The 15,218-nt window shown below is 49.0% G+C and overlaps 1 protein-coding gene across 1 annotated transcript; it reads left to right on the top strand.

The window, feature by feature from the left end:
- The first annotated feature begins 1,553 nt into the window (after positions 1 to 1,553).
- On the top strand, positions 1,554 to 13,951 carry LOC104079088 (cytochrome P450 3A12-like). The gene is made up of 13 exons (XM_009580984.1): positions 1,554 to 1,624; positions 2,643 to 2,736; positions 3,872 to 3,924; positions 5,275 to 5,374; positions 5,782 to 5,895; positions 6,479 to 6,567; positions 7,242 to 7,390; positions 7,899 to 8,026; positions 8,372 to 8,456; positions 9,461 to 9,621; positions 9,842 to 10,068; positions 11,535 to 11,697; positions 13,856 to 13,951. Exons 1-13 carry the CDS (start codon positions 1,554 to 1,556, stop codon positions 13,949 to 13,951), a joined length of 1,530 nt encoding a protein of 509 aa, XP_009579279.1.
- The last annotated feature ends 1,267 nt before the right edge of the window (positions 13,952 to 15,218 follow it).

Below are 15,218 nucleotides of genomic sequence, written 5' to 3'. Positions count from 1 at the left end.
TCCACGTGGGTGTGGAGGTGACCCCTGGACCCACCGGCAGCTTGGCACCCACTGCAATAAATGTTTGGGCAGAGGCAAAAAACACCGCTGGCCTGTGGGCATTGCCACACGCGATCTGCCTGCCCTGACTAGCAGATAATTGCAGAAGCACTTGGGTTTCTTCAAGGCGGAGTGTGCCAAAGGCAGCAGAGCGATGCCTGGTGCAGGGGAGCATGTGGGGTTCTGGGCTGGGTCTCCTCTCCCCTCGGCCATGCGGGTCTCCTGGAGGGCTCAGGGGACACGGGGAAGGGGACCGCACTGGAGTGCACAAAGGAGGAGACTCAGCCCTTCCCAGTGTGATGGGGACAAAGGAGACCATGTCCTGACCCATCCCCACAGCCACCCACCAGCACGGGGAGTTTGCATACGCTGTAGCTAAACTGGCCGGAGGCTCCACTGCACAGTCCGCCCGTATGCGTAACGCATTTTCCCTGTTTCTCCGGTAGAAAGCAGCCGGTCCTGTGTGTGTGTTTGGGGGGGGACACTGAGCTGCCTAAAGCCAAACAACAGAAGTCATCTTGTGCAACCCCGCGCCTGAGAGCAAACAGAAAGTCCGGGGCAAAAGGGAAGTGGGAACCCATCCCTGAACGCCATGGCTGGGGAGCGTTGGCCCTGGCTGACCTTCTTGCGAGCGGCGGTGCTCACTGTGCCAGGGGATTGCTTTTGGTCCTCAATGCCTCCTGCCCCCATGCCCACGTCCTGGTGGCTTCCTGGGGCTTGAGCCGCATTTTTAAAGCCACCGATCCATGCAATGGGATGTCAGGCAGCAGAATTCCCATCAGCTCAGGTGTGAGCACAGGTTGTGCCGCCACAGGACCATATCCTTCTCCCCACAGAGTCTGAGGTCCAGAAGGCTCTGGCTGAGGATAACGGACCCCTTTCAGCCCTGGGCAAGTGTTTCCCAGCAGTTCTGTCTCCTCCAGCCCCATCCCTCCCGGACCCTATAAGGATAGGAGGACAAGATAAATGGGGATGGGAGGGGGGAGGCACAAGGGAAGGTTCATCTGCCCAGCCAGAAACCCCCCAGGAACTGGGGAGGAGGGGGGACAGTAGCAGTTCCTTGGCCCTCCCGATTATACCCCTCAATAAAAGCGATGAAGCTGGCAAAAGCCAGACTGGACAGGGTAAGGGGGAACAAGTCTGGTTCAGCATCGCTCCTGCTGTGGGAACAGCCGGGGGCCCCCCCTCAGCCCCACGTGAACCTCGGCTTTTGGGCGAGAGGCAGGTGGAAGGGGTTAAGGAAGTTGATGCCCTTTGCTACCTTTTCCCCTTGTAAAAACTGTCTTTTCAGCAGTTTTCAATCTCAAGACGTGGGGCTGGGCATCTTATTGACATCCCAGTCCAGGGAGAAACCTGCCCAAGGGTTAAAGTTTGAGCAACGGAGCAAACAAAACAACTCCTCCTATGCCGTCATGTGAGCGTGGCTGCGGCTAAAGGCCAGGAAAAAAGAATTCATAAACCAAAGCTTCGGCTTCGCAGGAGACGGGTGCTCTCAGGGCAGGCTGGGAGACACGATGGACCTCCTGCCAAACTTTTCTTTTGTCACCTGGCTGCTCCTCATCGTTTTCCTTAGCCTCCTTGTGCTGTAAGTAGAGGCTGGTCCCCCAGGGTGATGGGGAGGAGGAGAAGCCTGTGCCTGCAGCTGGGGAGGGGCTGGGGCCATCACCCTCGGTATGAAGTGCCCAAGTACATGAATTAGTGTTAAAAAAACCTCATCCTCGGTCTTCCTGTGCTACCTTCAAGGCAGAGGCAAGGGCTGCTAAAGGGGGGCTGCGGGGCTCCCTGTGCGTTCCCCGTGCCAGCTGGAAGGGAAGGAGGAAGCTGGGCTGGGCGGGGAGGGAAATAAAAAGAAACTTCTTGATTTTTTTGCTTTTCTCAGCAGATCCAAAAGGAGAAGGAACTTCATTGTTTTTAACTGCAGCAAGCTCTGTTTGGCTGCAACGGGGACAGGGTGTCCCTGGCTGGGCTGGGCTCTGTGAGCTGGGAGCGGGGCAGTGGGTGATGTCTGTGTCTGCTCGTCTGCTTGTTCCAGCAGAAGCCCCTGTTTAAATAGTTATTTTGGCAAAATTGCCCTTTTGCTTATGTCACTCAGGGGAGCTGTAGTGAGCTGTACAGGCAAAAACTTAATTTTGCTGTTATAATTTATGTCCCTGCTCAGCTGCTGTGCTGCTGTGGCTCTACCTCCCGAGCATCGTAGTAGGTCTTTGCAAAGACAAACACAAGGACGGGTCTCAGCTTGAGAACTTAATCCCTCTGAGACCTCTCTTCAGCCATCTGAGTCTCAGATCTCTGATCTGGAAAACTAAATGAGGCCCCTGAATAAAACCTGAGGTGCCCAGGTATGCCGTGTTTGCCTAGGCTGGGCTACAGCTCCTTTCAGCCCTTATCTTGTAGCAAAAAAACCCCGAATTATCTTGTACCCCAAATGGTCCTGCATTTACTGCAGGAAGAGAGCATCCTCAGCGCGTCTGCTGCTGCTGGTCCATAATTTCAGCTTTCTCTGGGTGGCAGGAACTGGCTATTTAAGCTGTTCATTGTGCTCAGGACGAAGAACCTTCTCTTTTCGTTGCATAAATGCATCTCACATGCTCTTTGCTTGACAGCTATGGGATATGGCCCTTCCAAGCCTTCAAGAAGCTGGGCATTCCCGGGCCACGGCCTCTGCCATTTTTGGGAACTCTCCTGGAATACCGGCACGTGAGTACCGGCAGCTGCTGCTCTGTGGCTGCCTTAGATTCTTACTTGGAGCTGGTGCTGGTTTTGCCATCCTTTGGGCATCTCTTTCCTCTGCCCTTGATTCAGTCGGATGGAACTGATGCTTTCGGGTAGGAAGGTCTTTAGACACACAGAGAACACAAAAATTACTTTTAGGGTCAGGATGACCTGAATGAAGTGTTCTGTGTTTTTCAACTACTTTGTAATTGAAGTTATTAGTTTCTTCCTGGATTTCTACCTGTTCCCCAGCAGCTGAAGTTCTGCTGGAAACAAAGAAAAAAAAAAAATGGAGAGATGCCTAAGACTGCTAATTTCTGAGGACTGCATGTTTCTTTGTGCTTTGTGACATCCCCATGAAAAGGCTGAATTAGCCCCAGCAATGCCCCATCCAGCCACTTGCTGTTGGGCCAGCCTGAGACTAAGCGAGATGAATAGATTTCTGAATAAAACTCATATATTACCAAGTTACCAAACCTTACCAAATAACTAGGTAGTGGCTGGTCCCAGATAACTGATTGCAAAAGCAGAACAAGATGTATTAGCTTCAACGAAAGAGGTGTTTTAGCTTGTGTTTGCTGGGCTTACAGCGTGCATGTGGTCTCTAAACTAATGGTTTAGTTGATGCATGGTGAGTGTTAGGTGGCCCATAAGTTTCATCCTTACATGTAACATCAGTTAAAACCTTAATGGAAACAAAGCAAAACAAAAAAGCCATCATCACTCCAGTTCAGAAACTGCAGTGGAAGATCTCATGAGGACAAGGCAGTCGCAGCTCTAACTTGTTGAGCTGAAGATGAAAGGACACCCTGGGATCTAGCTCTGCCTGCTAACTCTGCTCACGCTAAAATTGTGTACCCTGTCGTACCTTATCTTCATTACATTTTTAGCTCAGGTTGGCTAGTGGAAGTTGAAAGTGGTTTTTTTTTCTCTCTCTGCTCTCTTTTTTCCCTCCAGTGCAAATGTCCCCTAAGTATCTACGTGACTCTTAAGAGCTACCATGCACCCCCCGACCTCTGCCACTGCAATGGGTCTGGGGGATGCACCGCACTGCCAGCTGTGACCTGCTTTGATCACTCTTCGCTGGCAAACTGTTTGTTTCTCCTTTCTTCTCTTGCAGGGAATCCTGAATTTTGATCAGATGTGCTTTGAAAAGTACGGCAAAATCTGGGGGTGAGTTTCTTTCTGCAGAACAAAACTGCCTGTTTGGGGTGCTCCGTGACCCCAAAATAGAATGGGAAAAGGTATGTTGCCACCATGTCTCAGCACTGCAATTCCAGCAGTGATAGCTTGGATCATGGGGAAAATCCAGGTTCATCACTGGGAAAGTCTCCAGCTATCTCTCCAAGGCTTCTCTCCTGCTGGGATTTCAGTACGGTGCAGGGCTGGGATGACGGCGGCCAGTTTGGGGGGTCATTTGTTTGCATAAGCTTTGGAAATATTTTTTTTTTTTCTTTTCCCGTTTGGGAGCATTAAAAACAAAACAGCAGTGTTAGTGACCTCGGGGCCAGGGAAGCTTGCACCGCGGAGGGCCAGAGAGCTCCCCTCATCTTCCAACACCCGCCAAACCAGCACGGATAAATCTTTATCTCTTCGCTCCAGATGCATTAGTGAGGGAAGGCACCAATCATTTCCCAACCACGCAGCCTGCCCAGAAAACTCCACTGCTTGCTGTCAAACTGAGCCTCATGCCTTTGAAGCTGCTCTTCCGTCTGCCTTGAGCAGAAAGCAAGCTGGAGGCTGCTGCAGATGTTTTTCATCTTGCTCCCTGCTTCTCCCAGAGCCGGGGCACGAGCTACCTTTCAACCTGCCTCCCCGCTCCCTGCACAGGGCTGGTTTTGTGCAGGGGCCTCTTATCATGCTTCTCTTGGGAACCTCTCAAACTGAAGTAAAATTGTTGCACAAAAAAATCCTAGGAGGCTTCATGAAACCTAGCACAATTTTTTGAAAGATTAAACGTTCTTAAGCCTCTTGAAGACGGCCGCTTCCCTCGGCTGTGGCCCAAGGCTCCCTGCCCTTTAGCCCACACCATGGCTTTTAAGTTCTTCTGTCTCTGTTGATTGGAAAATGGAGGAGACAGACGAGTTTTTCCCCTCTCATTGCCTCGTAGGGCATGCAGAGAAATCTCTTTACCCCACAGGTAGGCTATTCGGTGTGGATTTATTGACTCCAGTTGCGGAAACAGAGCTCAGACAGCCCAAGTGCAGGGGATCAATGTCATGGCAAAAGCTGCCTTTTATCTAAACCCACACTGCTTTGGCAACTTTTTAATACCACAGACGATTGCTAGAAACGCTCACGCTGCCTGTGTTTGGCACTTTCTTTCCCTTTCTCCTGTTTTACTACATAATAAAACAGTTTCAACCTCATCCCTCCGGCTGTTTTGTCAGAGGGGACCCAGCTGGCCCAAACGCTCTGGGCTGGGGCAGTCCCTGTGCACGGCCCTGGCCACAGACAAAGCAGGCTGCTTTTGCTCCAACTGACCATGAGCGACGGATTGACCGTGGGTTTCTCTTGGCTTAGGTTGTTTGACGGCAGGCAGCCTGTGCTGGCCATTTTGGACCCCATCCTCATCAAAAATATCCTGGTGAAAGAGTGCTATACCGTTTTTACCAATCGGCGGGTAGGTATCTAGTCCTGTGCTTTCCTCTCCAGTACAGAGTGCATGGAGCAAGAAAGAAAGTGTTTCTTTTTGGTTTCTGTTCTCCATCTCTGAGCTCTTCAGCAAGTAGTTGCTCTCTGTTGTGCTTCGGTTTATTGATGGTACCAACAACGAAACCAGGGAGGTGTAGAGGCCACTCTGGCTGGGACGTTGGGACATCAGCCTGGATGTACCCTAGGACTGATGTCATTCATGACTCTTACACTTTTCTTTCCATTTCTGTTGTTTGCTGGTTGAGGTAGAGCTGATATGACTTCAGGGGCCAAGTCAACACTTCATGGTGGGGTTTTTTTTTGGCATTGCTGTTATGTGGAAGGGGGCTGGAACCCTTCACCCACCTCCATGTATAACCATGTCCCCCTGTGCAGAACTTAGGTCTGAACGGGATCCTGGATTCGGCCATCAGCATCGCTGAAGATGAGAAGTGGAAAAGGATTCGCACTGTGCTGTCTCCAACCTTCACCAGCGGGAAGCTGAAGGAGGTAAAGCAGAGGCCACTGGTACTTTGCATCAATAGCTGGAGGAGGACTGGGCCATTTCTGAGTACAGACCTTCCCCTCAAACGGGGAAGTCACCCCATTTGTCAAGGCCACGTCCATTAGCACCTGAGTTGTTGGGTGCAGTTCAGCAACACAGTGGCTACCATCATGGGGAGGGAGTCAGGAGAAGGGCGTGGGGGATGAGATGGCACACAAGGTATTGCAAGCCAAGGCTGTTGGCCCTATGACCTGTATTTTTTTCTTGCTAAGTGCATCACTCAGACCATGGGTTCCCGTTTTCCATGCACTCGGGAGCCATGTTCACTCCCAGCTGGAGTGGAGGCTTAGCTGCGTGTGGATTTTGGGAGGAGAACTTTGTTCAACCATAGTCAAATGAGCTCTGTGGACTGGTTATTAAGATGAGAGAAAGCAACGTCTGTGTCCTGGAAATGATCCCTTCCCCATGCCTGCCCTTCCTCCACAAGCCAAAGACTTGGCAAGTCACAGATGGCAATGCGGAATTGCCCAGACTTGTTTGGTGGAGGTGAAAGAGTCAACAGTGCCTTCTGCTTTGGTTGCATTTCAGATGTTCCCTATCATTAATCACTATGGTGAAAAATTAGTGAAAAACATTGAGAAGAAAGTGGCTAATGATGAGTTCGTGGCCATGAAAGAGTGAGTAACTGTGTGGGGCTGACAGGAAAGAGTTTGTATTCATGTGGGGAAGGGGCTGTTTTGGAGAGCCTTTTCCATGCTGCAACATAGATCGCCTGTCAACTATGGAGGCAAACTGCATAGTGGTCATGGGCACGGTGTGCTCCTCAGTGGTGGGCCTGCTGTGCTCTGCTCTGCTCAAATGGGGTAGCTATGCTCTGTTCCCTGGTTCATTTTAGTGGAAATGCATTTTGAGGAAGGAGCAGGGTCCGTTCCAGAAGCCCCGCAAGATGTGGTATTTTTGGATGTCATTTTTACAATCATCTCTTTTACAGATGGAAATCAGAATACCACCTTTGTTATCCCAGAGTGCAGTTCAGTGCTTTCCAACTACAGCCTAGGTTTTTGACATTGAGAAAAATTGGGGGGTGAATGCAACTGGGGAAACTTGGGAAAATATAATGCCAGTTACTCCCAGATCAGGACAGGACCTACCGTGTTAGGGCTCTGCACTGAGTCCTTGATTAAAAGAGATTCCCTCTCTCAAGGATTGTTCCTAGATGAGCATGGTGATGTTGAGTTGATGGTTGGACTTGATGATCTTAGAGGTCTTTTCCAACCTTAATGATTCTATGATTCTTATTTATTACTCTGGTTGAGTTCATCCCATTCACTCTCTCTTCTTCTCTACCTAGCATTTTTGGAGCCTACAGCATGGATGTGGTGACCAGCACTTCTTTCAGTGTGAATATTGACTCCATGAACAACCCCAAAGACCCCTTTGTCACCAACATTAAGCAATTTCTCAAATTCAGTTTCCTAAACCCCGTGTTCATAGTTTTAGGTATGACACACCTCATCCCATACAGCCCTGAATCGACGTCAGAGGTGGTGACCACCTGCATTTCCTGATAGTTCCCTTAGTAGCTCTGAGTCCTCTTTGCCATACAGGAGGTGCTCAGCACTTTGCAGGATTAGAGTCACCCTAGCAGGTCTGTAGAAATATTTCCATAGGGAAACCACAGTCAAGATACGTATAACCCATGTGGGTCTTTGCAGCATCTTCCTACAGGCAGAGACCTTGTTTGCAGAGACACAATGGAGAGCTTCTCTGTCAGAGAGCTGCGCTTAGTGTGGCATTGTCGTCCTATAGTGATATAGAGCCAGGAGATGCTCAAGTGCTATTGCATGCCAGCCGAGGCCTGTTAGGTAAAAAAAGAGCTGAAGGCAACAAAAAACAATTCTTTGGGTCACGATCCAGATTTGCCCCTCTCCTTTCTATGATTTGTGCCCGTTTTTAGTTTCTTGGGCCCCTTTGAGCTAAAATACATTGTTCTTTTCTCTCCTTTTAGTGGCGTTCCCCTTCCTTGTCCCAGTGCTGGAAAAGATGAATGTGACCATATTTCCCTCAAAGGTCATGGACTTCTTCAACAGCGTCTTTATAAAAATGAAGAAGGAACGAGAAAAGGGCAACACCACGGTGAGTCCAGCCCAGGTGGCCTCTTCTCTTTACTGTGCTGTCCTTCTGAGTGCAGGAGGGAGCTGGTGACATCTTCAGAAGTTGTGGTGTATTGCCTACTCTCCATAACAGCTCCCACCTCATCAAACCTGGGGAAGGCCAGAAGCATGCCCCGCCTGGGCTTCCACACGGAGAATATATCTCTGTTCATAGAGGGTTTCCAGTTTGAACCTCAAAGTGCACTGAAGCCATGAGCCTGCTGGTGGGGCTGCAAATGGTGCAGATGTCTCAGCAAGGAGCTTGTGCTGGAGAAGATTTGCCTCCTCCCCACCCATATCTTCTCTGACTGCCTCTGTTTCTCCCCAGGACCGGGTTGATTTCCTGCAACTCATGGTTGACTCGCAGAACTTACATGACAGCTCCAAGTCTGCTGAGACCAACTCGTACAAATGTACGTCTTAAGATCTGTCCTCCTCTCAGCAGAAAGCATGGTAGTTCCTCATGTGGTTAAAGGAAGGAAGTAGGAGAGGATTTTAGTCATTAATCCTTTGGGAGATTCAAGGTCTCAGTAGTGGGGCCTGTAATGATGCTTATCACATATCAGCCATATTTTATTATATCCCATTTCTTGGGATAAATCCTGAGGTCTGTTTGTGCAACAAAGAGCAAACAGAGTGAATATCTCCTTACTCCCATTTCATATTTTATCTTCTCTGAAGGCCAGCGGTGTTGGCCGTATTTCATAAAGCACACAAAGCACATATGCTGCACATACCTTGCTCGTCTGTGAGCTCGTCTCTGTTCCTCATCCTAGGAAAAGTGTTAGATTTAGAAAATAATGGCTCAGCCAAGGCATAGTCCCAGTCCATCAACCTCAATCAAGGCGAGATGCTTGCAAACTTTCGAGGTGCCAGGACAGGTTATTTGTACAGTGCCCTGCACTGCAGGCTGCGCCCTGGCAGCGCTTGGACACTACTGCAGCACCAGAGTTAAGTCCTGTATTGTCCTTATCACCACTGCCACACCATGCGCAGGGCTACTAATCCCTCAGCAGCGCAAGGCTCACCTCATGGCTTAGAGGAGCTGCTGGACATCTCTTCATCTCTTACTTTTCCTGGCATGTGCCCCTATTTTTTTTTGGCCCAGGAGCATGGTTCCAGAAGACAACAGAGACTTTCTAAATCAGGCTCAGGCTGCAGGTACCTTGATTGCGCTCTTGAAGGCAGCAACATAACACTGCTGATCTTGACAGCGGTTTTCTGGCTGTACCGCAGTGCCAGACCCACCCTTTCTGGTACCAGAGGTTGCCAGTTGATGTTGGCCAGATGTTTCCTTTACCAGCTGTTAAGTAGTTATGAATAGCGTTACCTAGATTGACGAGTGGGATCCTGAATTCCCAAGGGTTAATCACTGTAGGGTTCAACTTCTTGCATGTGCTTTTATGCCTCTTTTCAGCATTAAGTGATGAGGAGATTCTGGCCCAGTCTATGACGTTTGTCTTTGGTGGTTATGAGACCTCCAGCTCCACCCTCAGCTACCTATCATATAACCTGGCCACCCACCCTGACGTGCAGCAGCGACTTCAGGATGAGATTGATGCAAACCTCCCCAACAAGGTAAAGGACGGTGGGAAGATGCTGGGGTTGCTCCCACCTAGACCCTTGCCTTGTAGACCCTGAGCTAAAAGCCAAGTTAGAAAAGAAACAGAATGGAGGAGGTGCTGGCACTGAGGTTTCCCCTCCTCTCGTCTCTGATGCCTAAAGGGGAAGCATTGGCAGGGTTTTGGGGTGGGGGTTGAAGTCCCATGTTCGTAGCCATCCTGATTCCTCTCCCCAGGCTACTCCCACGTACAACGCCATCACACAGATGGAGTATCTCGATATGGTGGTGAACGAATCCCTCCGGCTCTTCCCCCCTGGGGGCCGGATTGAGAGGGTCTGCAAGAAGACGGTGGAGCTCAATGGTGTGACTATTCCAAAGGGTACGACGGTTATGATTCCAGTCTACGTGCTGCATCGTGACCCGGCGTACTGGCCGGAGCCGGAGGAGTTCAGGCCTGAGAGGTGAGGGCCAGGCGGGGGGAATAGCTGCACGCTCAACTTCAGCCCTGGGAATGGAAATGGCAGCAAAAGTGGGGAATGCATGATTATAACATTTAAATTAGGCATTTATCATTGTCTGACATCTAGTCCCAGCATTACCGTGAGGGGAGTTTTATGATCTACATCCATAAACTGTGCATGGAATTTAATTAACTGCGTTGAAGGGAGCGACAGTGAGAGCAGCTCCCAGCAGCTGTAACACTGAGGGGTTTATGGCCAGATATTAAAACAAGAGCCATTGGGTGACTGGCACGATGCCGTGCAAATCAGCAGTGGAAGGGCAAAGACGGGTAGGAAATAAAACTTAATTTTTCAACTCAAGTTATGAAACAATCCTTGCTTAGGAGTCTCTGTCAGACCCTGTGAAATGAAGCAATAGCCCAAGGCAGGCCTGGGAGACCCTGGGCCTGCTAGTCTTCAGGTCACCAGGAAGATGTTGAGGGCTGGTCCAAAGAGAGCAGGACCAGCTCTGTGCCCTTGCACCAGGAGTTGAAAAGCCCCTGGAAGCTAATCCCGGTGTGGGGATGTGGTGGCCTTTGGGACAAAACATGGCAGCAATATCAGGCAGAAGTTAGGGGTGGAGATGGGTGCTGCTGAAATCATCTATGGACCCCTACGGTCACCTTGTGTTGAATGCAGAAGGAACCAGCCAAATGGGAGTACTCTGGTAATGGGCATGTTACACCAGTTGCTCCAGTAGCTGCATCCTTACTCCAGTTGACAAACGTGGCATGGGTAGCTGGACAGGAGCTCTTTAGGGATCACTTGCCTTTCTGGGAGTTCATCAGAGGGACGTGCTGGTGTCTCAGTAGTGAGATACTTCACTGCAGACTTAGCATGGCTGAGGTTTGTACCTGGACCTCATGACCGGGAATGAAAAGCTTTCTGACATGAAAACTAACTGATCGCTAAGAAGTATTACTGAAAATGCTCAGTGGTAAATTTCTCTGTGAAGCTGATTGTTCTTCCCTGTTTTTCATGATGAGGAGAGGAATGGCTGGCATGTCTCAAAAGCAACCGTCCCTTTAGTCACGCAGGGGGAGAACGTCTTTGTGTTTGCTCAGTCCTTTGATCCAAAGGGAAGACACGAAGCCGTAGACCTGTGTGTTTTAGGGTTTGAAATCTGGGTTCAGTTTTTGAGCTGAGAGGGAGTTCTGAGAAAAGAGTAGTTATGAAATCCATTAGCATATTTCGGGTATTCCCTGTTCACCTGATACACCTGGAGATGCACAGCCAGCTCCAAGCAGCAGGATAAAAGCAGAGGCGTAAGGTATCTATTGAGACAGAAATAAGGGACTTAGCTGGGTTCTTCTAATACATACAGAAACACAAAAAGCTTTTGCCTTCCCAGACCTCTTATCAGATCTGAAAGCTGACGTATCCTGGAACAGTAGCTCTTTCTAACTTTTTTTTGTTGTTGTAATCAGGTTCAGTAAAGACAGCAAAGAGTCTATTGACCCCTACACCTTCCTGCCGTTTGGGGCTGGCCCCAGGAACTGCATAGGAATGAGGTTTGCTCTCCTCATGGTGAAAGTGGCTGTGGTGGCCCTGTTGCAAAACTTCTCGTTCAGAACCTGCAAAGACACCCCGGTGAGGATATGGGACGACGTGTTTTATTATCTGCCCTTTAGTGCCACTGAGATGGTCCGGCACACTCTCTTTTGCCTACATCTCAGGACAAACAGGGAACTGTCTCACATGCACATTAAATACCTCTCTTCCCCGAGGAGTTCAGAGACCACTGAACCTTGCCTGCAGACTTGGGTTTTACTACTGCACACAGAGATCAGGGAGGAAGATTTCACTGTGGGTTAGAGAGGCATATGGGAATAACTGTCTTTAAATCTTCTCAGTTAATTTAAATGGTTCACCACAAGTTACTGATACATTTTTTTAAGCTTCTACAGAAGCAAATTTAATGTTGGCGGAATATGTCAGGCTGAAATCCCTGAAGTCCTCTGCCTCTCTTTGGGGGCACCTAAGTTGTGGGGTGCTCGCCCCCCATGGTGCAGCGCCGGTCTGCCTTGACCCGGCTTAGGAAGACCCTGCTCCAGAGGGCAGAAAGGGAATATCCCCCCAGCCCCCCCAGCCCGCTCCAAAGCTGCGCTTTGCAACACAAACATGGCTATTCCCTGTGAGAGGTCCCGAGACACCAAAATTCATCTCTTACAGGTCACCAGGCAGTCTCTAAAGGGTAACAATTTTCAAGCAAGCGCAATCTGAGTTAAATTTGAATTGGCGACCCTCTCCCCCTTTGAGGCTGTGCAGGATCCCGCCAGGTTTGGGTTTTGCCCGGGACCCCAGCGAATACTGCATGTGGTACTGATGGGACAGGCCCTGCAAGACGGGGCTGTTTGACATAAAGTAAATGCGATGGCTGTTGGGAATTATATGTCAAGCAAGTCCTCCTGAAAACATGGCAACTCCCTGTGACTCAGAGGCAGGTAGCACTATGTCTGGTGTTAGCTTCCAGCCCCGACCCGGCTTTCTGCACTGCCTGCTGCAAAAGGCTGTGCCATTAATACATTTCATTCACGAGGCGAGCTTGGGAAAGCAGAGCAGAGGGGGCAGCAAGTGTATTCAAAGGACATTTGTTGTAAGAAACAGAAAAATCCTTATTAAATTATTACTTGGCACGGGTGCTTGGCTGGAATCTCTGCAGATTCAGATTGCAACTCAACTAGTAACCCGGAGGTGAAAGACTGTAATAGTCCATTAACAATGCAGTGACCTATCCACCCTCCCCCAAGTCTAATGACATTTTTCTAGTCCTCTGCAATCCATAAAATTGATTCTTTTTATAACTGCCTTTAATTAAAAGGAGACAAGTTAAATATGTATTGTATTATTGGTGCCCATAGGTTTATGGGGCTCTTTCGGCCCTTTTTTCTACAGAAGATGTCATGTACATCAGATCAGAGCGGGAGGGAAAAATTCATGCCGGAACATCCCTTTGGAATATGTATATGGAAGCTGCAGCCTCCTCTCACTCCTCCACTGATGGCACACTGGGCTCCGAGCCACATTCCTTAAATTTCCTGAAACAAAGCTTACTGGCATATGGGGATTTTAATGTAGCTTGTTGGGCTGGGGGTGCATCACCTTTGTCCTGAAGGGGAGAAGGAGAGCTGGGATACGAGCAGCATTGAATTGATGGAGGAGACTTGGTAAAACACTCTTCCCTCCCCTGCAAGATGACTCCCTCCAACCCCCGCTGTAAATGATTTCCAGCCTACCCCATGGGAGCCCATCGCTTTTCTGTGTGAGGATGCTTTTTCTTTGGTATTCAGTCTGAGCAGCGATCTTAGTTTCATTCTTCCCGGAGAGCTTATTGCTCCTCCAGCTCCCATCACGATCTAGCTCCCCTTAGCGCCGACACACTTCAGCATTAAACAAAATGGCACTACGTGCCCCTCCTTAGCTGCAGCTCCCTGGATGGATTTTGGCTGCTTTTCCCTCCACGTGCAGCCTGTTGATCAGTGCACCGAGCTCTTCCTACCATGCCATGTGAAAGCCAGAATTCACTAACCAGTTTATTCAAGAGCTGAGGGCTATTAAACCCCAGCTCGAAGCTGTTTTGCATGAGCAATAGTGATAGTCCTGCTATAAGTACACCTGTAAGTTAGGAAATGGATTGAAAACAAGGGGTGGCTGAGATGTATGTGGGCTGCAGGGGCCCTGTCGGTGTCATGACTGTCCTTTTTCCCAGCTTACATGGCTATTGTGGTTTTTTTTCCTCCTGCTCAAGGTCCCGCTGGTTCTGGACACAAAAGGTTTCATGCAACCGAAGAAGCCCATCATCCTGAAGATGGTCCCCAGAGCCCATGCTGATCTGGAGGAGTGAAGGAAGCAGGAACAGATCAGAGGCTATTGTTTGATGGTGCCTCCTCTAACTCTTGAGAGGAGACCCAGATTGATGTGTGCGCTGTAGAAATGTCAGTGGTGTGACCCCCCATTTCACAACAGGACATTAGGGGTTTGGCCCAGCATAATTACATGAGCATTATCTTAATGAACAAGAGTCCCCGATCCCACTGTCCCCAATCACAATAGGCATTTTGCAAGACCATTTGCACTCAAGTTATTTGGGCATTTTTTTCTCTCCCTCTGAAGGGGTACTTTTCTAAGCAATTTGATTCCAGACACTGTCAGGCTCTCCTGGCAGTGTAATTTAAATCAAGATTGGGAGAGCAAATTGCACATAGTTAAGTAATGCTTCCATTGCTCCTGTTCCTACTGCCTGCTGGGTGACTCTGCATGTCTTCTGGTTTTATTCTCGTGGGAATGCAGAGTTGTCCAGGGCTATTTCCTCAGCTGTGTGCTATGACCCTGACAAGTGTTAAAATGGTCACATCCCTGCAGGAATGAATGCCTGCGGCATATTTTCTGATGCTGATTTATTTAGATTTTCGTATGATTTTAGATAGCTTTTGCATGATTCAGATTGCAGATGAGTTAACTGGAGGAGCCCAGAGACAAGCAGTTACCCCTAATGACTGGAGATTTGCAGAGTGGGAGAGAAGTGCCCCGCACGTGTTTCCTGACTGCTTGTTTTACCGCGGGTGTGCAGCCATCTCCCATAGAAGGGATTGTCAACACAGGCACCATCTATACTGCTGTCATGACATCTTTTAGTCTCTGATTTATATTAGGCCATTGTAAGACCAACTTAATTAATATGTAAGACCAACTGAATTAATAATGATGCAGGGTGCAGAACTGAGAGCCTTCAGATGTCCTGCAGAACCCTAATCTGGAAGAAAGGTGTTGCCTTTGGCTATTGAGAGCTGAAAGTCTTGCTAGACTTTGTAATTTTTGTAACTTCTAGAAGACCTGTACGCTCACATTTCATATTATTCCTCCAGAAACTGCTACTGGAGGGCTAACTGCAATAAAAAGCTCTCTTACCTCTCCTGTAACCAACTGATGCCAGTCTCTGATTCTGTTCTTTCCTCTATACACAAGTGAATCCACCTGTAGGTCTCATAAGCCATTGGCCAGACAACGATGTGGTCTCATCACCTCTCCTAGCTGGGCTGCCTCACTTTTTTGGTGGGATTCTCAAAGGAAGTCTCTCTGCCTCAAAAATCAGTGCCACAGAGTGGAGATAG

The sequence above is a fragment of the Fulmarus glacialis genome, unplaced genomic scaffold, assembly GCF_000690835.1.
Source record: "Fulmarus glacialis isolate BGI_N327 unplaced genomic scaffold, ASM69083v1 scaffold2547, whole genome shotgun sequence".
Taxonomy (NCBI): Eukaryota; Metazoa; Chordata; class Aves; order Procellariiformes; family Procellariidae; genus Fulmarus; species Fulmarus glacialis.
The sequence above is the reverse complement of the archived record's forward strand: the minus strand, read 5'-3'. Positions and strand labels throughout refer to the sequence as shown.